The 26,519-nt window shown below is 63.0% G+C and overlaps 1 protein-coding gene across 8 annotated transcripts in view; it reads left to right on the forward strand.

Annotated features, from left to right (window-relative positions):
• The window catches only part of MEGF6 (multiple EGF like domains 6), a 128,130-nt gene that overhangs the window by 93,769 nt on the left and 7,842 nt on the right, over positions 1–26,519 (forward strand). For 5 of the 8 annotated variants that reach the window (XM_010361767.2, XM_030941607.1, XM_030941602.1 and 2 more), the window contains 25 exons: positions 6,621–6,746; positions 7,542–7,664; positions 9,753–9,875; positions 10,196–10,333; positions 10,991–11,110; positions 11,717–11,839; positions 12,461–12,631; positions 13,017–13,148; positions 13,767–13,895; positions 15,459–15,587; positions 16,145–16,279; positions 16,353–16,487; positions 19,588–19,713; positions 20,200–20,331; positions 20,414–20,542; positions 20,744–20,875; positions 22,024–22,152; positions 22,232–22,360; positions 22,682–22,810; positions 23,103–23,231; positions 23,430–23,558; positions 24,571–24,699; positions 24,814–24,945; positions 25,159–25,287; positions 25,918–26,046. In XM_010361767.2, the coding sequence (XP_010360069.2) occupies positions 6,621–6,746; positions 7,542–7,664; positions 9,753–9,875; positions 10,196–10,333; positions 10,991–11,110; positions 11,717–11,839; positions 12,461–12,631; positions 13,017–13,148; positions 13,767–13,895; positions 15,459–15,587; positions 16,145–16,279; positions 16,353–16,487; positions 19,588–19,713; positions 20,200–20,331; positions 20,414–20,542; positions 20,744–20,875; positions 22,024–22,152; positions 22,232–22,360; positions 22,682–22,810; positions 23,103–23,231; positions 23,430–23,558; positions 24,571–24,699; positions 24,814–24,945; positions 25,159–25,287; positions 25,918–26,046 (3,267 nt within the window). The remainder of the gene's footprint in view (positions 1–6,620; positions 6,747–7,541; positions 7,665–9,752; positions 9,876–10,195; positions 10,334–10,990; positions 11,111–11,716; positions 11,840–12,460; positions 12,632–13,016; positions 13,149–13,766; positions 13,896–15,458; positions 15,588–16,144; positions 16,280–16,352; positions 16,488–19,587; positions 19,714–20,199; positions 20,332–20,413; positions 20,543–20,743; positions 20,876–22,023; positions 22,153–22,231; positions 22,361–22,681; positions 22,811–23,102; positions 23,232–23,429; positions 23,559–24,570; positions 24,700–24,813; positions 24,946–25,158; positions 25,288–25,917; positions 26,047–26,519) is intronic. The other 3 variants (XM_030941604.1, XM_030941603.1, XM_030941606.1) reach the window with 3 other exon arrangements.

The following is a 26,519-nucleotide window of genomic DNA, read 5'->3' on the forward strand; positions in this document are numbered from 1 at the left end:
CGGTCTCCTGGGAGTTTCCAGGATTGGCATGGGTTTGTCAGCCTGGGCCCAGCGGGAGCTGCTCTCTGTGGGGGCCTGAGAAGCTTCTAGAGTGGGGACGGAGTCCCCTGGGGGCCACTTCCCAGGCAAAGCCAGGCGTGTTTGTTTGAGGGATGCCTCACCGTCTCAAGTCCCTTCTTGTTGCTGAGGGACCCGGCCAGGCTGTGGGCCTGAGACGCCAGCCTGGGATAGGGAGGGTGTTGCGGCATCTCAGCTCCTGGCCAAGGGCTGCCCTGAGGGGCGTCTCCTGTGGCAGCTCAGCCTGGGCCCGTCAGAGGGCACTGCCCACCCAGTCTGTGCCAGGCTGCCTGGACTCTGTGAGGGCTTGCTGGGGGTAGGGCTGGATTTCTGGCCCCTGGGGGGTTTGGAACCCTTCACCCTCCACTGCCTTGCCTTCCTGCCTCGGTGTGGGGGCATCTTCTGGTTCACACTGGCACCGTCTGCCCAGGCCTCGGTTGACAGGAGTGGCCTCTTCCACCCCCACGGGCCAGCTGTGGGTGGGCTGCTCGGCTGGAACCTGGGGCTGCTGTGGAGCCCCTTCCCTGGGCCTGCCAGGGTCATCCTGGCTGGGAGGGTGCTGTGAGCCCTCCTGGGGCTTTGCCAGGGGACAAGGAACATGCCCCACAGGCTTGAGGCTCTGCAGTTGGACTCCCCACTAGCAGCTTGGAGTGAGGCTTGCAGAGAGGCTGGTGGAGAAACTGCCCAAAGATCCGCCCTTCCTTCCCCAGCCTGGGGCCAGAGCTCTCAGGGTGCTGACACCTCCAGGGCCCGGAGCAATCTGGGAAGGCTCCAGAGGAGGCTGTACCCGAAGGGGGCCTTAAAACACTCCAGAGGGGCCTTGAAACACACTTGAACTTGCCTCTGAGGCAGAGAGAGGGCAGGGAAGGTACAACCTTCACACCTCCCTGCCTTCTAGATGATCTTATGGAAATCAGACACCAAAAGGGTTCCCTTCTCAAAAGTGAGAGTCTACAGGAAGGACTTTGCCATTGGCTCCCACGTTGCGAGAGTGTGGGTCCCCGTTCCCCATTGCCCTGGCCGCCCAGTCCTGGTGTGCTGTATTGCCCAGGGCACCCAGTCTCTGGGGTGGGAAGAGCAGGGCCTAGTGAGGCCCGAGGGCGGGGCCACGCCTGCTTCTTATTCTCAGTCCCTGAGCCTGAGCCCGCCCTTGCCTTTCCCGGTGGTGTGGGGAGCAGTGGTCTGGCCCGAGTGTCTGGTTTTCCATTCTTGGTTTTCCATGACACCCTGCAGAGTGCCAGCGTGCGACACCCAGAGAGGAGAGCAGCTCCCATGTGGTCTAACACTGCACTGGAGGCCTCCGCCTCCATGTACCTGGGGTGCTCTGAGCCGGCACTATGCCCGCCTGTGCTCCCGGAGGCGGCCTGGCTGCCCTCTGGACCCTTGCCTTGGACATGGCTGTTCCCTTATGTCCCCTGGGTCGAGCAGCACTCCCAGGGCCTGTCTGAGGGTCAGAGATGTCACTGGCTCAACCAGCAGAGGTCCCTCCAGATGAAACGCCCTATGCGACCCCAGAGGAGAGGTGGGCCCTCTGTCCTCCCCATCTCAGCCCATGCCCATCAGGCCTTTGGGCTGCACACTGTGGGGGAGGGGACTCTATTGTCACCCCCTGGTGGCCTGGCCACCCCCTGCCTGTGTCCCTCAGAGTTAGATGGACTCATGTGCACACGGCTGGGGAAGGACTCCCGGCCCTGCCTCCCACCTGGCTCTGCCATAGTTGTGCTGTGTGCCCTGCCCTGGGGCAGACTTCCCTCCCCGGCCTGGGTCTCCCCATCAAGGCAGCGAGAGGCTGCATAGATCCCCCACCTGGCCCCTGGGTTCCTTCTTGGAGGGGAGGCCCGGCCCAGAGGAGGCTGCTGGCAGGCGACTCAAGTGTGTGAGCTCCGGGCTGCTGCTCAGAGCACATGTGTGCAGACCCAGGACCTGAAAAACCCAACCCAGACTGCAGTTGCAAACTGGGAGTCTGCCTCTCCCGCCTTATGGCTTTGAGAAGCTGGCCTGGGCCGAGCCAGTAGGAGAGAGGGGAGGAGCAGCTGATGGGCAGCCCCCTCAGTCCAGGAGACCACCCTGGGCTTCCACACATGGGAAGGGGGCCTCTTGTGGCCTTGTCTGAGTCTAGAGATGCTGGCTGAGGCCGAGCGGGGTGCTTGGGTACAGGGGTGGGGGTGTGGGATGGTTGCACCCCAACCCAGAGAGGCCACGGACCCTCATCTGGGTTCAGAAACCCAGCAGGAAGGTGGGGCGCTTGGGCTGGGGGCGGCGTTGCCAGTGGGAAGGGGGAGCTGCTGCCCTGCCAGGGTAAGAGTCGGGAGCAAAGGGAGGTGAAACCAGCAGAAGGGGCGGCTGAGTCAGGGCCCATGTGGGGCAGGGAGGAGTGATTGGAGAGGCCTGGGCCGTGCCTTCAGCTGTGGTGAAGGGCCAGCACTGGCCGCCTTGCTCCCCTCTGACCGCCGCCCGGTGTGCTGGTGCCAGGTACTGCTTAGGGAGCGGGTTGCTGTCCTGACGATATAGACCAGGCCTGCCCTCCCAGGGCTCTGGTGACAAGGAAGCCACCTTCCTAAATGCTCTGAAGAAGCTGAACCAGTGTGATGCTCACGCAGCCCTGGGTCGGGGCCTCCCTCAGGAGGGCAGGTCGGAGCTGACACTCAGCAGCGAGTAGGCACATGTGGTGGTGCAGGTGCTGCGGGCATTGGGTGCCCACGGTGCGCCCTGCAGCTCCCACCCTGGAGTGCCCCTGTTGGGCCCTGCCGTCTGGCTTCCTTCATTCCACATGTGTGGTCCAGCTGCTGCCCGCCACTCCCTAAAGCGCCCGGTGCCCCTGGCAGGCCAATAGGGCGCTGCTAGCGCTTGTCTCTAGGGACCCACCTGTCCCCTTGGCCAGTGGGTCTGGACCACTGCAGCCAAGCATGGGCCCAGCTGACCACCCAGAAAGGCGGGTGCTGGGCAGGACGATCTGGCTGGCCCTGGGCCGGGGGGAGTGGGGGCCTTGCTGGGGTGTGAGCTGTGGGGTCAGCTTACCCTGGCCCATGGAGGGGGATAGTGGGCGTTTCCTTCCCTGCTCCGTCTCTGGATGCCTGGTGGCTGTGCTGTAGCATCAGTGTTTGCCTGGTACTCTGTGTTGTTGGGGTGACATCATGGGCTCAGACCCCTTGGCGTGTGGATGAGGACAGCCACTCTCACGGGCTGTGAGTCGGTAGTGCCCTGTGCCACAAGGAGACCCCATTGAGAGGTCAGGGGACGGGGCAGGTGTACAGGGCAGGGCCGCCTGGAGGGGAGCTGGGGGATGTAACGCACCCCAGCCTGCCATCCTGTCCCCAACAGAGGGCTTCCTAGAAGGCAGGGCTGCGGGTGACCACTGACCACATGTGGCAGGAGACTCAAGGCCTAGAAACCACCCCAATCTGAGGGCAGTAATTATAAGCCCCGTGAAACCAGCAGGGACCAGAACCACGCTGGAGAGCTGGCCTCGAAACCACTGGGTTGGGTTTGGAGGCTTGGGCAGAAGAGCTGGTGGGCCCACATCCAGCCCCTGCCTCGGCACAGCTCTCAGTCAGCCAACGAGCTCAGAGGCTGTGCCTGGCCACTGATGCCCCACTCTCTGTTCCATCCGCCGCCCGGGACACTGCACCTCCAGCAGAGACCAAGCTGGCTCAGGCGGAAGGAGGCCCCTTTACCTTTGCAGAGCTCCAGCCTCACACTTGCCAGAATCCTGGGTGGTGCCACCTCCTGCTGGCAGAGGTTGGAATTGCACCCTAGCCCCAGTGGACCTGCATGTGCCTGGGCTGGAGTGATGTCTCCTAGAATTGGCAAACTGGGGAGTTAGGGTGACCCAGGCAGCTCTGGCTGCCAGAATGGAGAGAGTGCTCTGTGTCTCTTCCTTCAAGGACACTAATCCTGTCTGGTCAGGGCCCCACCCTATTCCCTCTCAGAGACTCTCTCTCCACATATATTCACCTTGGGGATTAAGGCTCCAACATATAATTATTTTAGGGAGGACACATTCCATTCATTACAGAGTGTCCCCCAGCAACAGTCAGTTGCATCTGATCTGGAAGTGGGCAAGGACTGAAGTTAGGTCTTGGCAGAACAAGACTCCAGAGTCAGGAAGGGACAGAAACGTTGGGCAGGATCGCCAAAGCACCGGTGCAATTGCGCACGCTGCCCATCCAACCCTCACTGGGTGGGGATGTTTTCCTTTGAGAAAACACCACTTCAGTATTAAAGAAGCGAAAGACACAGTAGGGCTTGCTGTCAAGCCCGCGTCTGTCCGCAGGTGAGCCTGTGAGGGCTGTGGACCACAGACAGGGAGGGTCTTCCCCCGCTGGGAGGCAAATCCCCAGTCCGTGTCTGATGGACACACTGAGCTTTGCCGGGTCTGAGCTTGGTCCGCTTTGCAGGGCTGTAGCAGGTGCGAGTCTTTGGCTGTGGCCTGGGCAGGGGTGGCTGGGCTGTGTGTTTTGCAGCCGGGTCTCAGTGCCCCAAGGGTTCGGGACACATCCCCAGCAGTGCTGGGCACTGGCCATGCAGGGGTGGCCATTCCTGAGCTGCATGTCCCAGTGCTGGTGAAAATCTGCCTGGTTCAGCTTTCCGGGAATCTGTGGCACAGGATATATGTGATGACACTGGGCTTGGCTCCCGGCTGTGCACAGCTTGGGAGCATCTGGGGTGTTAGAACTGTGTGGAGAGCAGCAAGAGGACGGGCTCTGGGGGCATCCCTGCCTCTGACCCCCCGCCCTGGTGGGCTTCAGTGGGTGCCATGCCCGGTGGTCCCTGGGTACATCTCGGGTCTCTGCCTGTCTGGAGGGGCTGACGAGAAGCCTCTTTCTTTCCCAGCCCTGCCACAGCCTCCTGGGTCCTTGTGGTGCCTGGGTCCTGATGGCCCAGCTTCCCTGCCATGGGCTCTGTGCCCCCTGTGCCTGCCTGGCCCTGCCAGAAGGGGGTCTGTTTCCTATTACGTGTTCCAGACAGGGGTGTTGTTGCTGTGGTGAGCACAATAAACAGGGCCCCCCGGGAAGGCCGGGCCAGCCGAGGCCTTGTTCAGAGGCCCCTGGAGCCACGGTAGTGGCTTCAGCAGAGCCGTCTCAGGTGAGGCAGGCCGGGCCTGGGGGCCAGGACAGCTCCCATCTTGTCTGGGCAGTTAAGTGGATGGGGCTCGGGGCTCGGAGGCACACGGGCTTACCTGAGTTCTGCCCTGGGCTCCCCACAGCCTGCACATGTCAGGGCCACGTGGGGCAGGAGACAGAGCCATCACTGCAACCCCCAACAGCCTCCCAAGGCTGACTCTGCCCTAGGAGGGGACCCTCAGCGCCTGCTCCCCTGTGGGAGACAGGTACGGCGAGCGTGGTGGGGTTTTTAAGCCAACTTGCTCTGAGGGGCCTTCTCAGGGCCCAGAGGCAACTCCACTGCTCCAGCCGCTGCCTGCTCCGTTGACCTCTGACTGCCCTCCCCTCCGTGGTGCTGGGCTTCCCATCCACCATGCAGCAACAGTAGATGGGTTCCCCAGCCTCGGCCCCGGGCCCAGCCACCTCCCAGGGATGTTGGCAGCCCCCCAGGAGGTGCCCCAGAGGAGGCAGCATCTCAAAGAAGCCTCCCCGCTCCGAGAGTCTTGGTGCTTTGGTAATGGGGTTCGGGATTGCTTTGGGCACAGGCCTGGGCAGACGGCCTCCCTGCCCGGGCACAGGCAACAGCACATTCTTGCGGCTTCCCTCTGAGCTTGGGGCTGACTCCCTCCCTAACCACAAGGCGACTGCCAGAGACATGACAGTAACCAAACCCCCGCCAAGGGGCTGGCTGCAGCTTCTGGCAGAGGTCTAGTGCCCACCCTGGGTGTCCAGCCTGGCCCAGCACCTTCTCCCCCCGTCCCTGGGCCAGCTCAGGGCACAGCCCCATCCATCCACCAGGTACAGGCACCCGCTGAGTCAACCTGACCCCACAGCCCATGACCTGCAGGAATGTGCATGGAGGAATGAGAGCGTGGGCACTGCATGGGGTCAGGCGTGAGGTGTGGCCTGGCCTGGGGTGGGTAGGAGCTGTGCTGGTCCTTTGGGAACTGGGGGCCAAGCCTATGGCCCATGGCAACTGTCCATGGCATCCCCACACCTGCCTCCGCCCTGGCCTAAGGACCACGGTGGTGAGATGCCTGGGTCTCAGTCACCCTCTGCCAGCCTGCAGCCTCCTCCAGGGAGATGCAGCTTGCTAGGGCACTGAGCCCTTACTCGCAGCTTCTCAGAGACCCCTGGCACTTAGTGTTCTGTGCTGGGGGGTGCTGGGCTTCTGTCTGGGTGGGGCCCCCTTCTGTGTCCAGCCCTCAAGGCTGGGGCTGGAGGGTCCGGTGAATCTCCCGTGGGCCTGAGGATTCTGTGGGCGGCAGAGAAGGCAAACCCAGGCCTGTGGGCTGGGCAGGGAGACGGTGGAGATGAAGAGGTGGAGGGGCTCGGAGTGTCCGGGAGGGGTCCTACAGCAGGAGGAAGTGGCCATGCCACTCCCTGCTCCATGCCAGCCGGGGACAGACTGTTGGCCAGGCGTCCTCTTGGGCTGACCTGGGGTCCTCTCCGTGTCCCCAGCCATTAATTCCTGTGCCCTGGGCAATGGTGGCTGCCAGCACCACTGTGTCCAGCTCACGATCACTCGGCATCGCTGCCAGTGCCGGCCCGGGTTCCAGCTCCAGGAGGACGGCAGGCGCTGTGTCCGTGAGTGCTGCCAGCCCGGGAGGGATGGAGGACCTAGGGGTGGAGGCAGGACGAGCTGCCTTGCCTGGGCTACTAGAGGAAGTGGGTCTTCAGGAGGCCCCCAAGGCTCCTGAAAGGCCTGGTAGGGCATGGCCCAGCCCATTAGGCTGTGCCCCGGGGTGGCACATCTGGGGCTAGGAAGCTCAGGATGGGAGCCGCCTCACTACTGTAGGTGCCCACCTGATGGGGGCCGCCTCACTTCCATAGGTGCCCACCTGAGGCTTGCTGCCCCTGGGAGGAGGAGGCGGGCCCGGCCTGGTTTGGCACTTTGCTCTGAGTCCTCGACACTTCTTCATGGAAGGAGGGGGCTTTGCTGATGGTGACGGTGGGGCAGGCTCAGTGGTCCTCCAGAATATGGAAATGGGGCCTGTGGGTGGGGCAGGTGCTGAGAGAATGCCCCCACCTGGCCTCTAGGGTCCTCCCCAGTATGGGCATGAAGGGGTGGAGTCCCAGAGCTGGGGGCCACCGCCCTGGTGTCAGCGCCAGCACCTGGACAGAGCAGGGTGGTGGGGGGAGCTGGCCTGGGCTGCGGTTGACCTGGGCTGGCTGGCCTTGTCCGGAGACTGCACAGTCTTCTTGGCGTCTTGGGGCTTCCCGCACCTGGGAGGAGGGAGACCCACTGCCCAGCCCATCAGCCTGGAGCACGGAGTGAGGAGAGCACTGGGTGTGGGGATCTCACAAGAAGCCTTGGGGCAGGTGCCCTGCAGCCACTGGGATCCCCTCTCTCCAACCCCCTCCTTGGGTCCGTGGCTGCAGGGAGAAGCCCGTGTGCTGACAGGAATGGCGGCTGCATGCACAGGTGCCAGGTGGTCAGGGGCCTCGCCCACTGTGAGTGCCATGCAGGCTATCAGCTAGCAGCGGACGGCAAGGCCTGTGAAGGTAGGACGCCCCTCCCCTGCTCCGCTCCACCCAGGGTTAGAAATCACACCCAGGCGCTGTGGAGGGACCTGTGTCTAACTCTGGGGCCGTGGCCTCCCATGGGACCAGGCCCTTTGGGAGCAGGGCTGGCCCTGCCTTGCCCCCCTTGGGTGACCTGGGATGTGACGGTCTCATCTCCGCTGCTGGGGGCTGAGGGGCGACGGTAGGAAGGCTCGCCAAAGCTGCTCCCAGCCCGAGGCTCATTTCGCCAGAAGTGCGCCACGGAGCCCAGGTGTTGCTTATATTTTTTAAACTATTGTATTTCCTAAGTAGTGCCTGCCTGGCAGGAAAACCAAAGAGATGAATCAGAGAAAAGGAATGAGCCAGGTGCTGTGGCTCACACCTGTAATCCCAGCACTTTGGGAGGCTGAGGAGGGAGGATCGTTTAAGCCCAGTTGCTCAAGACCAGCCTGGGCAACGTGGCGAGACCCTGTCTCTAAACAATAATAAAAAGAAAATTAGCCAGGTGTGGTGGTGCTGTCTGGAGTCCTAGCTACTCGGGAATCTGAGGCAGGAGGATCACTTGAGCCCAGGCAGTCAAGGCTGCAGTGAGCTATGATCACACCACTGCACTCTAGCCTGGGTGGCAGAGCAAGATTCTCTCTCTCTTAAAAAGAAAAAAAAAAAAAAGTCCAGGCGTGGTAGCTCACACCTGTAATCCCAGCACTTTGGGAGGCCAAGGTGGGCAGATCACTTGAGTTTAGGAGTTCAAGACCAGCCTGGACAACATAATGAGATCCCCGTATCTACAAAAAAATAAGAAAACTCAACTAGCCGAGCATGGTGGTGCACACCTGTGGCCCCAGTTACTCGGGAGGCTGAGGCAGGAGTCCCAGCCACTCGGGAGGCTGAGGCAGGAGTCCCAGCTACTTGGGAGGCTGAGGCAGGAGAACCACTTGAGCCCAGGAGGTTGAGGCTACAGTGAGCCATGATTGCACCACTGCGCTACAGCCTGGGTGACAGAACGAGACACTGTCTAAAAATAAATAAATAAAATAATAATAAAAAAATAGAACTAAAGAAGAAAGGAGACGTTGTTACTGAGCCCAGGAAACACCTGGACGTATGGGGTGGGCTTCTGCTGCTTCGCTGGGGCTGTTTGTGAATGTGCTTTGTTTAGAGTCAGGTCGCAGGCAGGTGCCATTGTTTGGAACCCACTGCCACACCACACCACCCTCTGCAGCATGGCTGGGTAACGTTTATTTGTTAACCCTGTCCCTGCACGTCTGGGTATTCCTGACTCTTCCCTGGGTCAAGCAGCCTTGGGGAGCGGTTTGGCTGCTGCCGCCCTGGTAGTCCACAGGGTGAGTCTCTGAGGCAGCAGGGTGTGTCCAGACCAGGCAGTGGTCAGTTTCCAAGGGTATTAGTCCATTTTCGTGCTGCCAATAAAGACATACCCAAGACTGGGCAATTTACTAAAGAAAGAGGTTTAATGGACTTATAGTTCCACGTGGCTGGGGAGGCCTCACACTCATGGCAGAAGGCCAGGAGGAGCAAGTCACACCTTACGTTGATAGCGGTAGGAAAAGAGAGCACTTGTGCAGGGAAACCCCCATTTTTAAAACCATCAGATCTCATGAGACTCATTCACTATCACGAGAACAGCGCAGGACAGACCCGCCCCCATGATTCAGTCACCTCCCACTGGGTTCCTCCCACCACACCTGGGAATTGTGGGAGTTACAATTCAAGGTGAGATTTGCGTGGGGACACAGCCAGACCATATCACCAGCACCTGCTGGATGGCCACGGGGTGTCATGGTGTGTGGTTCCATGTCTTCACTGACGCCAGGAAAGTGCTGCTGGGTAATGGCATCTGGTCACTCAATGGGCTTAGCGTGAGACCCGTGTGGGTGCCAACTTCTTCATCCCAGGGGACCTGCAGGGCTGTGACTAGTGGTCGTCAGGGACCGTGGGATTGGCCCTGAATGCCTGTGTCATGTAGCCACAGGCCCTGGGTGTCAGCAGGCCGTGCGCTGTCTTCCACTGGCCCCATGCAAAGGCCCTTCCCAGCACCTCTGAGTCCTCCCCGTGGTCTCTCCCCTCCAGATGTGGACGAATGTGCCGCAGGGCTGGCCCAGTGTGCCCATGGCTGCCTCAACACCCAGGGGTCCTTCAAGTGTGTGTGTCATGCGGGCTACGAGCTGGGCGCTGATGGCCGGCAGTGCTACCGTGAGTGGGCAGCCAGCAACAGGTTGAAGGTGCCCGGGATGGCCATGCCACTCCCCAGGACCCCACGGCCTGCTTTGGTCGAAGAACAAAGAGCTTCCTTGTCAATCAGGGGCAGCCCTGCGTATGAGCCCTTGGTGGGCAGAGGGTCGAGGGAGGGCAGGGAGTCCCAGACCCGACAAGGCCTGGGAGCTCCATGTTGCTGCTTCCCACGGGTGTCCCCAGACCCGAGGCTGGCTGCTGGGTGGAGGTGGGGGGAACCAAGGTAGGTGGTGGTCATCCTAGCTGCCATCCCACATCCCGCGTGGCTGGTCTCATGGCAGGGATCGAGATGGAAATTGTGAACAGCTGTGAGGCCAACAACGGCGGCTGCTCCCATGGCTGCAGCCACACCAGCGCTGGGCCACTGTGCACCTGTCCCCGTGGCTATGAGCTGCACTCAGATCAGAGGACCTGCATCGGTGCGCACTGGCTCCTCCCAGATGCCCACACCCCACTCCAGGGACCTGCTGCCGCCCTGGGTCTGGGATCAGTTCCATGCCATGACTTGGAGGTCCTCTTCTGTCTCCCTGAGTTCTGGTCTGGCTGCCTGGGCCCAGGCAGGGTGGTAGGGCAGACCTGACAGAGGCAGCATCCTGGCCAGGAAAGACCCTAGGTGCCCACATCAGCCTGCAGGGCCCATACCCACGGTCATGGCACCCCCTTACCCCGTCAGCACCTCCTCAGTACCACCCCATCACCTGGGAAGGACCCAGTGTCCTGGGAGTCACACCCCAGACCCTGACTCTCAGATGGAGTCCCCACCCTCTAGCCCCAGTCCCAACACCTTGTTCCCAGCAGACAGGCGGGTGGCCCCAGGACTGTGACATGTGTCCTGTGTGTGTCTGTGTATACGGGACCAGGAACATGCATGTGCATGGGTGCGATTGTGTGGTGGGTGCGATTGTCTGCAGGTGCCATTATTTAGGTGTGCACACGTGAGACTGTGGGCAGGTGCACATGCAGTAGGGCACGTGGGTTGTGTGTGGTTGTATGCAGTTGCATTCAGTTGTGTGTGGGTGGGAGCGTGTCCATGTGCAGGTGCCTGGTACCAGGGGGCCCGTGGTGTGTGCCCACAGATATTGATGACTGTGCAGACAGCCCGTGCTGCCAGCAGGTGTGCACCAACAACCCTGGTGGGTACGAGTGCGGCTGCTACGCCGGCTACCGGCTCAGTGCCGATGGCTGCAGCTGTGAGGGTGAGCACTGCCCTGCCACTGCACAGCTGGGGTGGCCTGGGAGCAGGGCCGCCCTAAGGAAGGACACGGGGCTGGCTCTGGTTCCCCCATGGTGGGCATGGGGTCAGTCTGCTCTGTGCTCTACTGAGGGACTGTGGGTTCTGGTTGAGCACCCGCTGCATGCAGGGCTGTGGGTGTTGGCTGAGTGCCTGCTGCATGCAGGACTGTGGATATTGGTGGAGTGCCTGCTGAATGCAGGACTGTGGGTATTGGTGGAGTGCCTGCTGTGTGCACGGCTGTGCTGACCTGCTCCCTCCCTCCCTCTAGCCTGAGGTCACTGGCCACTCTCTCCTGGAGCTGGGCCTGTCCCCCTGGCTGCTGCCTGGCCGGCCCCTCCTAGCCTGGCCTCTAGCAGGTGTCTGCCATGGCTCTGACCCTGGGGTGGGAGGATAGCCAGAGTGGCCGCTGCGGCTGGGGGTGAGTTTTACTGGCTGGTTCAAGAGATGAGCCACTCACCTCTGGCAGGGCCACCAGGGCTTCAGTCCTGCAAATAGGACTTCGTGGGCAGGGGCCTCCCTGGTTCCCCACCCGGGAGCACAGGCCTCAGCGGCTCCGGGTCACCCGCAGATGTGGACGAATGCGCCTCCAGCCGTGGTGGCTGCGAGCACCACTGCACCAACCTGGCCGGCTCCTTCCAGTGCTCCTGCGAGGCTGGCTACCGGCTGCACGAGGACCGTAGGGGCTGCAGCCGTGAGTCTCCCGCCCTCCGAGGAGCACCGGCCTCTGCCTTCTCAAGTTTGCCCCAGCTGAGCCTGCATCCCGCAGGCCTGGCCCGCCCCACCCCCACCTGCCTGGCGTCCTTTGCCCCCTGGCCTGTCTGGGCCAACACCACCTCAGAGGCTCTTGGGCCGCTGGGGACCCACTGGGGTCCTGCCTCTTCTGAGGGCCATGTGGGGACTAAGGACAGTGGGGTGGGGGAAGCTGGTGAGACAGGCATCCTCCTGGAGCCCAGCACCTGTCCTGACCAGGTGAGAGAAGGGACCAAGACCTAAGGTGATGTTGTCCCTGGGACTGATGGCAGCTGCTCCCACCTCTACCCCTCTAGGCCCCAGAGTCCTTAGAGCTGGGATGAGCCTGGGGGCAGAGGGGCAGGGTTCAGGTCCTCAGGGCCCGGAGCCTTCTGTCCTGAGAAGGAGGGTCGGGTGCAGCTGGGATGACCCCTGGGACCAGGCTGAGGAGGTGGGGGTAGTGGAGGCAGTAGGAGGGTGGCAGGGGCCCTGGGGTGGGCTCAGGCCCAGCCCTACCCACTGGGGAGTCGCTGGGGCAGGCAGGTGGGTGGCAGGGGCTAAGGGACCTCTGTGCCCCTGGCAGCCCTGGAGGAGCCGGTGGTGGACCTGGACGGCGAGCTGCCCTTCGTGCGGCCTCTGCCCCACATCGCCGTGCTCCAGGACCAGCTGCCGAGACTCTTCCAGGATGACGACATCGGGGCCGACGAGGAAGAGGCAGAGTTGCGGGGCGAACACACTCTCACAGAGAAGTTTGGTGAGCGGAGCCCAGCCCCTGGGGGCTCCTGCTCGCAGGGCTGGCAGCCAGCGACCCCTCAGGCTAGGCTGCCATCCAATCAGAGGTTGGGGACGTGAGGAAGGACCCCTGCAATGACATGTGAGACCAAGGCCCAGAGAGGTTGAGCCACTGGCTCAGTTTGCACAGCTCATGCGGGCTGAGCCTGGGCAGGACCGGGCTTGCAGCTCCCAAGTTAGGGCTCCTTTTGACCCCAGCATCTGCCCCCATGTCACCCTTTTGGGGCCCTCATGGGCTGAGGATGCCCCTTATGCCCCTTCCCTGGCATGAGGATCTGAGCCAGGCCTCTATGCCTGCTGAGGCCAGGGTCAGGCTCTGAACACCCCCATCCTGGTCTGCCCCCCAGTCTGCCTGGACGACTCCTTTGGCCACGACTGCAGCTTGACCTGTGATGACTGCAGGAATGGAGGAACCTGCCTCCCGGGCCTGGATGCCTGTGACTGCCCCGAGGGCTGGACTGGGCTCATCTGCAATGAGAGTGAGGCGGCTGGGCAGGGGCTGGGGGCCGGGAAGGGGCCTCTGAGCCCCAAGACCTGGGGACAGCCCTTTGAGCCTATTCAGTTTTACTCCTGCCTGCTGGCCTTGGGCGGGGAGATCCGTGCAGATCCATTCATTCATCCATTTGTTCAGTCCTTTGACAAACATCCCCTGACCATCCACTCTGTGCTAGGCACTGTTCCAGGCAGCACGGATTCCCTGGGAACAAGCGAGCCAAGGTGTTTGTCCTTCCTAAATATCAGTCTTCACGGTCCAGCAACAAGCAAGCCAGCAAATAACTAAGACAGCGAGGGCTGTCTGCTGAAGGGTTGGGTTCCTCTAGCTCAGATGGCCGGGGGCGGGGGCCCGTAATCACTGTGAGGCTCCGCCTGTTTGAAAGAGCTGGTTCAGGAGGAGGAGACTGCCGTCCCTGCTGGCGTTCAGAGAGAGGAGTCAGTGATCCATTAGTGGTGTCTCCCATGAGCGTGGGCAGGGGCACAAGTGCCATCATTTTATCTCTAGGCAATTCCTTCTAAACCCAGAGCCTCCAACCCTAGGAAGGGGTCTCAGAGTGTCGTGCTGGCTGGTGACCCTGACACTTCCCTGTCACTCTTTGTAGCTTGTCCTCCGGACACCTTCGGGAAGAACTGCAGCTTCTCCTGCAGCTGTCAGAATGGTGGGACCTGCGACTCTGTCACGGGGACCTGCCGCTGCCCCCCGGGTGTCAGTGGAACTAACTGTGAGGATGGTGCGTGCAGTCTCTTCTGGTGCTTCTGGAATTACCCCTGGGCTGTAAGGGAAGTGGGAGGCACCACCCCTCCTTGTCTCCTTCCTCCCACTGGAGCAGGGAAACTGCCACCAAACTTCCTAGACTCCCTTCCCTTCCTGCCTCCCCGTCTCCAGAGCTTTAGGCTGTGCTTCGGAGGGAATGAGGCCCTTGAGTGAGAGGGGTGTTGCTTTTCACTGTTGCTAATTTTCCCAGGGCCTAACTGTAGCAGATGATAAGACTTTACAGAGCAACACTTTTAGAATGGATTCCCTTGGGAGGCAGTAAGGTCCCCGTTCCTGGAAGCATTCAAGTAGAGCTGTGTGATCGCTGGATGAGGTTTGCAGAAGGGATTACTCAGGGGCCAGTGGCCGCAAGGGATGATGTTGACGTCCTTATTAACTCTGAAGTTTCAGCCTTTCTGGAGGAGTTAGTCCAGAAAATGTTTCCCAGGTGGTTTTCCAAGCTTCATCTTTTAAGTCTCCGGACTTCATCATTTCTGCCTCTTTCGCTGGAGAGTGCAGCTAACGTATCACAAACTTTCTGCCTTCGTGAGAGGAAGATAGCTAGCCCTAGAACCTGTGCCCCATGTCCAGGTGGCCCTGTGAGCTTGCCTGGCTGTATGTGCTGTGCTCTGCAGGGCTGGTTGCCTGGTGATTGTGGGGACCCCAGGCAGCTGCACAGGGCTTCCTACCTCTTGCCTGTCAGCGTGCCTCCCTTCCCCACTTTGTCTGCCCTTTCTATTCTACAGGGGGCTGGGGAACCCCCGTATTCATTCCCGGGCACTGCAACCCTGGGATTGTGCTGTACCCTCCAGGCTGCCTGCAGCATCGAGGGGTCACCTCCTCTTCTCTAGGCCTCCACTTTCTGTCTCAGCCTCCGCCTGCCTCTCTGATGAGGACATCTGTCTGTGGGCTCAGGGCCAACCTGGATAATGCAGGGCAACTATGGCGAGCCCTGTTGCAAGAAATGCAACTGTGCCTGTGCCTAGTCTCCAGGTCCTGGGGCATAGTCTCCATGTCGTTATTGGGGCACCTTCAGCTTACTGCTGCCTTCAGTACGAGGAAGGACGTGGGGCAGGACCCAGTCAGAAGGAATTGTTTGGGGAAGAAAGGCGAGGACCTTTCTAGCTCTGGGGCCACCTGTGGCTTGGGCCTGGGACCCTGGCCACTGGGGCCACGTGTCCTTCCTGCTTTGAGGTTCTGAGGTCAAGCTTAGTGACTGTCATGGGACAGAAGTCAGGCAGCTCCTGATGGGAGCCAGACTTTGGGGAGAGTGGAGCGTGAACTTTGTGCATCTCTCCAGTGTGGGCCAAGGAAGGTGCTCCTCCACCCGCCCTTGCCACAGACCCTGGGGGCAGGGGATGTCGGGGACGGACCAGCCAGGGCAGACAGCCAATCCTGGAGGCTCACCTAGTGCCCTGGTGGGGGCTGCTCCCAGCTCCTGTGCTGAGCCCTGGGCCCCTGAGCATCCTACCACACGGGTAGGACCACATGTGGTAGGCTGGCTGCCACCAAGGTTCTCACGGAGCCCCACTGCCCCCAGGCTGCCCCAAGGGCTACTATGGCAAGCACTGTCGCAAGAAATGCAACTGTGCCAACCGGGGCCGGTGCCACCGCCTCTACGGGGCCTGCCTCTGTGACCCGGGGCTGTACGGCCGCTTCTGCCACCTCAGTGAGTCTCACTGCCCCTTCCGGTGTCCCTGGTGGCCGCAGCGGGTGGAAGGGATGGTCTGTGTCCTATTACCTGTAGTCTGGGTTGGGATGAGACCGTCAGGGCCCAGCCAGGTCACCCACTGGGATGTGGGTCTGGGATCTGCCCTGAGTCTGTGGACTCCAAGCCACATCCTCTCGATGGCAACTGTGCTGGCATCCAGGGCGTCTGGGTGGACGGTCCCCAGCCTGGTGGTGCCTCCCAGCCCTGATGGGTGGGAGGGCTGCAGATGAGGGCAGGGCCAGGCCTTTTGCAGAAGCCTCTAGGGAATGAAGCCTATCTTGACTTTTGGAGATTCCTGGCAGCAATGCCAAGCTCTGAGTCCCTGGTGGGGTCACCCATCCCTGGGATTCAGACACTCGGGGAGGGAAGGGGCGGTGGGCTGCAGGGGGAGAGGTGGATGAGGACAGCTCCCTGCATGATCTTGGCTGTCGTCCTGGCTGACCCAGGGCTGGTGAAAGTGGTCTGGGAGGGCGGGGCTTCAGACTGGAGCCCCCCTCACTGCTCTGTGCGTGCAGCCTGCCCACCGTGGGCCTTTGGGCCGGGCTGCTCGGAGGAGTGCCGGTGTGTGCAGCCCCACACGAGGTCCTGTGACAAGAGGGATGGCAGCTGCTCCTGCAAGGCTGGCTTCCGGGGCGAGCACTGTCAGGCAGGTGAGTCCACGCGTGGGGTTTGGGGGACGCCAGGGCCGGCTGACCCCACCCACCCCTCTCTCACGCCCTGCAGAGTGTGAGCCGGGCTACTTTGGGCTGGGGTGCCGACAGGCATGCACCTGCCCAGTGGGTGTGGCCTGTGACCCCGTGAGCGGCGAGTGTGGAAAGCAGTGTCCTGCTGGCTTCCGGGGAGAGGATTGCGACCAAGGTGAGTGGCCGGCTCCTGGGGCTCCCGGCGGTCTCATTGTGGGTCTAGGCTGCCTGTCTGGCCGGAGGGTGGGCTTCAGAAGGGCTGCACAGCTGTCACTATCGGCCTCCTTCGCCTGAGCTCAGGTGGTGCCTTGCCTTGACAGCTTGTCACACAGCAGTGGTGCGGCTGCTAGTCTGAGTCTGGTCTGCTTAGGGCAGGTCTGCTCTGGGCCTGGCCCAGAGAGGGGTTGGTGCTTCTGCAAACTCCTCCCTTGCCTCGACTGGAACAGACTGTGGGCTTCTCTTGGAGGCTGGAGCAGCAGCTCCCTCCTCACATGTGAGCCGGCAGCAGAGGCTGCCCCTGGAGGTGGTGGTTCCGAGAGTGGTCTGGGCCGCAGTGCCGGCCTGGGGTCGTGGCTGCAGGCCCCTGGATGTGGATGCTGTGGCCTGGGTCTAGCAGGCACAGAGCCTGGGAGCCCCACACTCACATGGCAGGCAGGGGAGGAGGCTGTTAGGAGCTGGCTGGGAGATGGCCCAGCTGGGTCTGTGCTTAGGGATTCCTGGGAGACCCGGCGACTAACTCCCCGAAGTGATTCCAGCCCAGCGTGCATGGGGCTGGGGGCTTTGCCAAGAGGGCTAGGAAGGTGGGGGTGTTCTGGCTGCCCCAGCTTGCACTGGCGGGAGGTGCAATGACCAGGACAACGGCATGTGGTCCTGGCCAAGCAGAAAGCTGAGCAAGCTGATCTGAGGCTCAGAGCTGCGGGATGGTCACTCCTCAGTCTCATGACCAGGATGGGAAATACCCGAGTGTGTCATCAGCTTATGAGGGGAAGGAAGATGTCCTCGGCGTGAGTAACGGAGCTGCCGCAGCAGCCACCGACAGGGCCTGGGCAGGTTGGAGCCTCCCTTGGCGTGGCGCACGCTGTCCACGCCCATTGGCCAGGAGAGACGGGAGCCACGAGGGCCTGCCGTGTGACCAGCATGACCATGTCCTGGGCTGGAGAGAGAACGAGAAGCCCGGTGCCAGCCCCCTCCTCTGCCTCCCTTGGGGCCATACCAGGGGGCTGTCTGGACTCAAGTCCCCCCAGGATGGGCCCTTCCCCTCCCCACCTCCATCTGGGGAATGAGAAGGGGCCCGCAGAGGGAGCAACGTCCACCCAAGGACCCACCAGCCAGCTCTTAGGCCACCCTGGTCCCAGCCACTAAGGGTCGGAGCACTCTAGGCCAAGCCTCCCGACCTGGACTCGCAGGAGCTCTGTGGTCTCAGGCCGGCGTGCAGCGGCTCTGAGTGCCCACTCCCCATCTGTGCACAAGCCCTAGGGCTTCATGAGTGTGCAGACGTGGGACTCAGCTCCTCCTGACGCCCTGGCATCCTCTTCCACCCTTCCTCCCACTCTCCTCCCCAAACGTGTACACACATACCTGCACACACCACTTACACACACACACACATGAATGCAGGCAGGCACATGCACACACACACCAGCAGTTCACCCTCCCCTGATGCCTGTGACCCTCCTTCCACTCCCCAATCTCTACACTGGAGACAGTGAGGAGGCCTCTCCAGAGACGCACCTCCACGGCTCCCAGAGCCCCCAGTTCCTGAGAGGAGGAAGGCTCCTGCCCTGCCCCTCCTCCGCTCCTCCTCTGCCCCTTCCCCTCTTTTGTTTAAGAGCCTCTGGTGCTCTGAGGATAAGCCACAGGATGACATCTGAGTGTTGACATAAAGATCAACACTCTTTATAAAGATAACATCCCCTCTTATTGTTGGGTCTGGAAACTGCTCCTGGCCTGCACTCATCTGCCCCAGTTAGTGGAGGGGGCTTCCCTGAGGCCCTGTCGGGCTGCTTTGACCAGCGACCCCCCAACCCTGTGAACACTGCCCAGTGCCCTAGGGCACGCGGAGTGCCAGGCCTGTAGTCCCAGGGACGTCCCTGTGTCCCTGTGGGCGGGTGCCCCGGGGATGGGCCCTGGTGACAAGGGTTTACCAGCGTGTGTACTCAGGGCCCCAGCGGGGCCAGGCCTGGTGCTTACCTGTATTACTAGCGCTCCTCCCCAGGCTGCGCACAGCCTGGCTCTCAGCCCCGCTGTGGGCCTTCTGACGCGTGGGCTCTGTGGAACTTGGGCGTGCAGCACGGGGTCTCTGTCGACTGCCTTCTTGGGGCTGCTGTGATGCCAATGTGAGCCCAGGGAGAGGTTTAGTTGGAGCAGCAGGCAGGGCATCACGGTGACTGCGCCTTGCTGGGGGAGGCAAGAAGGCTGCCACCCGAGCTCCCGGCCCAGCCTCATGCTCTGTTGTCCTCACAGGGGAGGCCAAGGCCAGGCCCTTACGGGCAGGGCAGGCGTGGGAGAGTAGAGGAAGGCTCTGCCAGGGAGGCCGATCCAGGGCTCCCAGCACCCACGGCTCTGCCAGGCCTTCTCCAGGGGTCCTGATCCTCAGCCCCCACGTTCTCTCCCGAGGTCCCCCTTCCTGGGATGCTCTGACTCCCTGGTCTCTGTGCTCCCTGGGGTCTCATTTACCTGCTGCGTGGAGGAGGGGGACCCTAGGCCTCCAGGAGGCCCCCTGCCCTCTCCATTCTAGCCCTATCCCACAGGGAAAGGGCAGTGGCTCTGGGGGTGGAGCGAGTGGGTGCACAGCCTCCCCAGGCCTAGGGCCGAGTCCCTGGAGGGGCTCCCAGCTGGATGTAGGGGAGTGGGAGAGACTGGACCAGCATCGCCAGGTTGGGCTGGGAGCACACTGGCCTGACCAGGACAGGTCCTCTGGTGACAATGATGGCAGAGGAAGAGTAGGCCCTACCTTGGGCTCCCGGGAGCTCTCCAGGGTCCTGGACAGCTGAGGGATCTGCTTCAGTCTCTCCCAGGCTGCCCCAGCAGCCCTGCCCCTCCCCTCTCCTCCCATCTGTCAGCTCCCCTTTCACCCCTCCCTTGCCTGTTCCTTTGACCTGCCTGGCCACTCTGGGGACCCCAGGTGTGCTCAGCAGCCCCCCAACCCCGGGGCTAGAGCCAGAGCCCATATGGGGAGGTGTGGGAGGCACACTCGCCAGGAGCCCCTAGGGGAAAGGCTCTGGTCAGGCCGCTCCACATGGCGTGGCTGAGGCCCCTCATGCTTCTTCCTGCAGAGTGCCTGGTGGGGACGTTTGGTGTGAACTGCTCGGGCTCCTGCTCCTGTGGGGGGGCCCCCTGCCACGGGGTCACGGGGCAGTGCCGGTGTCCACCCGGGAGGACTGGGGAAGACTGTGAGGCAGGTGAGTGTCAGCCGCAGCCCCAGTTCCACCTCCCTGGGCTGCACAGCTCCGCGTTGATGGGGCCCTGAACTGTGGGGTCCCCAGCCCTGCGGATCCCAGGCCCGCCTGTAGCAGATGTGAGAACTCACAGTGCACTCTCTTGGGGTAGGGAATGGGGGTCTGTGGCTGCCCCACCAAGCCCCTGGGGCCTACAGGCTGCCCTCCCGGGCTGCTCTCCCTCTCCACGTGGCTCTGTCTCTAACAGGCTCGGCTCCTTGTGTTGCCAGCTGAACTGTGCCTGGGGCTCCTCTCCCATGGGTGGGCACCCCGCAGCCTGCAGCCCCAGGAGGCGCCCAGGCCCTCTCTCCTCCCCGGGGCAGGCTGAGATGGTAACAGTGGTCCCGCCTCCTCGGCTGTGGCTCCAGGAGCATTGTGCCATGTTGTGTTTATTGATGTGTTGAGCAAGGGCATCTTGGGCACTGACTGGCCATGGGGGGTGGGTGCTAGATTGTCCTGAGGGCCGCTGGGGGCTGGGCTGCCAGGAGATCTGCCCAGCATGCCAGCACGGTGCCCACTGCGACCCTGAGACTGGAGCCTGCCTGTGCCTCCCTGGCTTCGTTGGCAGCCGCTGCCAGGACGGTGAGTGAGCTGGAGCCACCCCTGAGCCTTTGACCCGGGGTAGGCGGCCAGGCCCCACTCATGCTCTCTCTCCTGCCTGTAGTGTGCCCAGCAGGCTGGTTTGGTCCCAGCTGCCAGACAAGGTGCTCTTGTGCCAATGATGGGCACTGCCACCCAGCCACCGGACACTGCAGCTGTGCCCCCGGGTGGACCGGCTTTAGCTGCCAGAGAGGTACAGGGACCCTTGGCTTGCCCTTTGTCCAGACGTCCCTCCTTTCCTAGCCCCTGGAGAGGCCTCCGCCCAGGGCCCCTGAGGACTGGGGGCTTGCATGAGGCAGTGCCCCAGTCCTGAGATGCCCCTGTGCCTGACTTGGCGGTGGTACCCGTGGCCTGCACTGGGGCCTGCTCTGGATGACCCTGAGTTCTGTTGCAGCCTGTGATAGTGGTCACTGGGGACCTGACTGCAGCCACCTCTGCAACTGCAGCGCTGGCCACGGGAGCTGTGATGCCATCAGTGGCCTGTGTCTGTGTGAGGCTGGCTACGTGGGCCCGCAGTGCGAGCAGCGTGAGTCCTGGCCCTGCCTTTGGCTGCGCCCCCCTCCTGAGCACAGACACACAGAACCTTTGGCCATGCCCCCTCCTGCGTGCACACATACATATGAAGCCTTTGGCCACACCCCCTCCCATCCACACACACATGCACAGAGGCACACACACACACATGAATACACACACACAGAACCTTTGGCCATGCTCCCTCCTGTGTGCACACACACATATGAAGCCTTTGGCCACGCCCCCTCCTGTGCACACACGTGTGTGCACACGCGCACACACATGAACACACATACACAAAACCTTTGGCCATACTCCCTCCGGCGCGCACACACACAAAGCCTTTGGCTGCGCCCCCTCTTGAGCGCATACACACATGCACATGCATACACATACACACACACAGCCTTTGGCCGTGCCCCCTCCTGCGCACCCACACACCCCAACACATGCACACGCACACACGCGCACTGTGGCTGGGCCCTGGCCTGGCTTCCTCTGCCTTCCCTGAGCTTTCCCAGCACCCACCACCCTACTCCACAGCCTGGACTAAAGTCTAGCCTGGACTAAATGATGCCCCCGCTGTGCCGAGAGTGCGTGAGGTCCCTGCTCAGCCCAGGGTGCTGCGGGGGTGGGTGCGGGGCTCCTGCCACCTGTCCTGAGTGACCAAAGCTGCCAGGCAGCCCCCCTGGGAATGATGCTTTGCTCACTTGTGCCAGAGTGTTGGTCCTCTCACCGACCTGCACCAGGCTCACCTGGAGCTGCAGCAGGAAGGGGAAGGTCCCGTCCCCCACTGCGGGAGGCCTGGCACCTGGGGGATGGAGAAGGGGTCTGCTTAGGACTGAGGCTGGTGTCCCTCCGTGTGTGCCCCCGAGGCTTGGTTGGTGGAACCAGGGGAGGCCTGGGTCGGGTGTCCTAGAGGCGGCCCCTGCAGAGTTCCTGTCCCTAAAGCTGCTGCCTGGAGCTCCCTCAAGCCTCCCATGGCCCCACCTGGGTGGGGATGAAGCGTGTGAGTGAGCCCAGTCTCCCTTGGGTGAGAAGGGGCTTCTCACGAGCCAGGCCTGTCCCACAGTCCAGGGGATGGCGGCAGGGCCCAGGCACAGCTGGGTCAGGCTCCTGGGCCTCTGACTGATAGTGGGCCGGGGCCGCATGTCTCAGGGTGTCCCCAGGGCCACTTCGGGCCCGGCTGTGAGCAGCGGTGCCAGTGTCAGCACGGAGCAGCCTGTGACCACGTCAGTGGGGCCTGCACCTGCCCGGCCGGCTGGAGGGGCACCTTCTGCGAGCGTGGTGAGCTAGGGCACAGGCGGGGACTAGGCTGGGTGGACTCCAGTGTGGGCCCCTTCACATCACTGCCCCCTGCCTGCAGCCTGCCCGGCCGGCTTCTTTGGATTAGACTGTCGCCATGCTTGCAACTGCACCGCCGGAGCTGCCTGCGACGCTGTGAACGGCTCCTGCCTTTGCCCCGCTGGCCGCCGGGGCCCCCGCTGTGCTGAGAGTGCGTGAGGTCCCTGCTCAGCCCAGGGTGCTGCGGGAGGGGGCGCCGGGTCCTCCGTAGGAGACTCCCTCCTGCCACCTGTCCTGAGTGACCAAAGCTGCCAGGCAGCCCCCCTGGGAATGATGCTTTACTCACTTGTGCCAGAGCGTTGGTCCTTTTTTGTGGCCACTCTGCTGAGTGGGTGGCCTGAGCCAGAGGGAGGGGACAGTTCGCCACAGCAGTCGAGGGGACCCTGGCAGATCTGCCCAGCTGCCTGTGATCTGCTGCCAACCCCTGGGGTCCTGTCCACCCCCGGCTCTGACCAGCCCTCTCCACCTGCAGCTTGCCCAGCCCACACCTACGGGCACAATTGCAGCCAGGCCTGTGCTTGCTTTAACGGGGCCTCCTGTGACCCTGTCCATGGGCAGTGCCACTGTGCCCCTGGCTGGATGGGGCCCTCCTGCCTGCAGGGTAAGCCCCACCCAGGAGTCCAGGGACTGGGTACTGGCCTCTTGCGGGGCCCAGAGGACACTTGGTGCCTGCGGGAGGGAGGAAGGGGCTGTTAGGACTGAGGACCGTGCCTTTCACCTGTGCCCCTCTCCAGGCAGGGATGGTGAGTCAGGCTGGGCTAGCAGGTCGTCCTAGAGGCAGCCCCCTGCAAGGTCCCTGACCCCAAAGTCCAACATGGGGCTGGAAAGCCAGACAGACCCTGTGGGGCCAGCTGGCTGGGGGATGCAGGTTGCTCCCTCTTCCCCGGCCCCAGCCTGCCCTGCCGGCCTGTACGGCGACAACTGTCGACATTCCTGCCTCTGCCAGAATGGAGGGACCTGTGACCCTGTCTCAGGCCACTGTGCTTGCCCGGAGGGCTGGGCCGGCCTGGCCTGTGAGAAGGGTGAGTGCTGGGCGGCAGAGGAGGGACATACCCCAGCATGCCTGGTGCAGCCCTGTCTGTAGGCCTAGGAGGGCTCCCAAGTCAGGGGGCAGCGCCTTGGGGTGGGGGTTTTGGCCCTTTGTGAGGGAAGCATGAGCCAGGGTCTCCTGGACCCAGGAGGCAGGACCCTCACCCTTGTGCCGGCCTCTGTTCCTGTAGAGTGCCTCCCTGGGCACGTCGGAGCCGGCTGCCCGCACAGCTGCGGTTGCCTCAACAGGGGCCTGTGTGACCCGCACACGGGCCACTGCCTCTGCCCGGCCGGCTGGACTGGGGACAAGTGTCAGAACCGTGAGTGGGGCGGGGCAGCAGGGCAGTCTGGAGGCCCTGCTGAGAAGGGGTGGCATGAGCCTCACTGCAGGGCTGAGGACTGTGCCCGGGGTGGGGCCTCACCAGGGGATCTGTTGTCCTGTGAGTGCAAGAGCTGCCGTCTGAGCCCCAAGGGTTCCTGTTTTGAGGGGGGGGCTCAGCCTAGGAAGCTGGCCTGTGGGGACAGACTGCTGCTGCCTTGCCTTGGCAGGGGTGTGTGGCCCTGGCCAGCCCTGTGGTGGGTGGAACGGAGGATGCTTTGGGGCTCGGGGGCCGTTGCTGTTTCCTGCATGCAGAGAGGGGCCCCTTCACCCCTTGTCCTGGAGCCTGTGCTGGCTGGGGGCCTCCTGCCAGTGAGGGGTCTGGCTGTGGCTGCTGTGCCAGCAGGGTCTGGTTCACCCAGCAGGGCCTCAGCCTCTCCAGAGCCCAGACATGCAAGGGCAACACTGCCTCATTCCTCAAAGCTCCGGCCTCCCACCCAAGCCCCTAACACCAGCCCCCTTCCAGCAGGGGCACCGTCCCCACTGCTTGGCGTTCAGCGTGGGCGGCCCCTTGCTCAGGCTGGGAGCCTTGGGTCTGCTGTCTGAGGGAAGCCTGGGCACTTGGCTGGCCTCAGGGCTGTCGCTGGCTCCCGTCACCTCAGTGCTGAGCCCCGGCTGCTATCTCCCAGCTCCTTCGCCTTCCATGGGGCGGGGCCGCCGGAGGCTGAGCTCTCAGCCCTGTCTGGTCCCTGCAGCCTGTGCCAAGGGCACATTCAGGCCTCACTGTGAGGGGCGCTATGACTGCCGGTGGGGAACCATCTGCCACCATGCCACCGGGGCCTGCTTCTGCCCTCCAGGGGGGGGACTCGAGGTGTGAGAATGGTGAGCACAGCCCCCAGTTCAGCCAGCACTAGGTGGGTCCTACCCACAGCGTCCACTCTGGGCCTGTCCTGGCCCACAGAGCCCCAACAGGCCCCTCCCAGGAAGCCTCCCCATCCCTCATCTTTCTGCAGCCTGCCTGCGGGGCTGGTTTGGAGAGGCCTGTGCCCAGCGCTGCAGCTGTCCACCTGGCGCTGCCTGCCACCACGTCACTGGGGCCTGCCGCTGTCCCCCTGGCTTCACTGGCTCTGGCTGCGAACAAGGTAGGTGCTCCCAAGTCCCCACCCCGAGGAGCGACTGGGTGGGGGGAATCCAGAGAGGCCCACCTGTTCCTTGATGGGGCTGGGCCAGGACTGACCCTGCCTGTCTGCACCCAGCCTGTCCACCTGGCAGCTTTGGGGAGGACTGTGCACAGATGTGCTGGTGTCCCGGTGAGAACCCAGCCTGCCATCCTGCCACTGGGATCTGCTCATGTGCTGCTGGCTACCACGGCCCCAGCTGCCGGCAACGTGAGTGCTGCCTATGCCCACCCAGGGGCTCGGGAGTCCTGCTGGGCCCAGTTCCCCTGGTCCCTGGGAAGGCCCTCGTCTGAGGGGGTGGAAGATGGAGGGTGTCGGGGCCTCATGAGAGCTGCCTTGTTGTGTTCAGGGACACTGGGGAAGCCTCCAGCCCCAGCCCCTGCAGCTAGCCCCAGCCCCTGCAGCTAGCCCCTCTCCCTGCAGGATGCCCGCCCGGGCGGTATGGGCCGGGCTGTGAACAGCTGTGTGGGTGTCTCAACGGGGGCTCCTGTGATGCGGCTACGGGGGCCTGCCACTGCCCTGCTGGGTTTCTCGGGGCGGACTGCAGCCTCAGTGAGTGGCTGGTGGCAGCAGGGCTGAGTGGTGCCTCCTGTGTCTCCGGGGTAGGGCCAGCCAGCCTGCAGGAGGACGGCCCCCAACTGCCCACCTCCCTGCCCTTCAGCCCCCTCTGGCTTGGCCTGGCCCCAGATGGAGCTAAGCCAGAGGGGCAGCCCTGGCTGCAGCCCTGGGGGTGTCTGTGACACCAAGTCCCCACCAGGCTTCTGCTAGCTCTGTCCCTGCACCTGCTGTGCCCGGCGACCTGCACCATGTCTGCCAGGGGCTTGAGCACAGCTGGGCACGGAGGTCAGCTGGGCAGCTCAGCTGTGGCCAAGTGTCCTGCCAGGAAACAGGCCTTTTCCCTGAGTCGTGCAGGGACTTTCCCCTTCTGGGACCCCAGCAGAGCTGGCGGGGTGGGTGGGGGTGAGTCACTGCAGAGCAGGCAGCAGCGGCTGGACCCCCAGCAGGGCCTGTGGGTGGAAGGGAGATGTCAGGGTGGGTGCATGGGAGGTGGCTGGCCCCACCCTCTCTGGGGCAGACCCAGGGTCCCCTCACCCCATCCCATCCTGTCCTATCCCCTCTCCGGGGTTGACTGGGCAGGGAGAGAAGGGAAGCCAGCCACGCTCACCGCTTCCTCCCTGGCAGCCTGTCCACAGGGCCGCTTCGGCCCCAACTGCACCCATGTGTGTGGGTGTGGGCATGGGGCGGCCTGCGACCCTGTGACCGGCACCTGCCTCTGCCCCCCGGGGAGAGCCGGCGTCCGTTGTGAGCGAGGTGGGTGCTTACTCTGGAGGGTGTGCTCACGGGCCCTTCAGAGATGTTACGGATTAGCCATGGGGATGCTGGAGGGTGGGCCCAGCCCAGGCACCCACACATCCTGGCTGCCACCGGCTCCCCACTTGACCGTGGAGCTGAGGCGAGAGTGCTGTAGCTTGTGTTGACTGCGTTGCCCTACTTGGGGGGATGGACCATCCCACACCACCCCAGCCCCTGCCTCGACACTCAGCTCCTGAGACTTAGGCCACCCAGTGACCCCATCCTCGTCGAGGTGGCCTTGAGGGCCTCAGGTTCCTACCCAGCGCCTGCCTGGCCCCTTGCAGGAGGGATCGGGTGGCTGTCTTCTGCCTGAGGGTGGAGTCCTTCTGGCCCTTTCTCCCAGGCCCAAGGCCCAGGGACCAAAGTGGAGGCAGGTCTAGAGCACAGTCCAGAGTAGAGAGACGGGCTGGACCCAAGGGACAGGTGTGGTG

Source organism: Rhinopithecus roxellana, chromosome 12, assembly GCF_007565055.1.
Source record: "Rhinopithecus roxellana isolate Shanxi Qingling chromosome 12, ASM756505v1, whole genome shotgun sequence".
NCBI lineage: Eukaryota > Metazoa > Chordata > Mammalia > Primates > Cercopithecidae > Rhinopithecus > Rhinopithecus roxellana.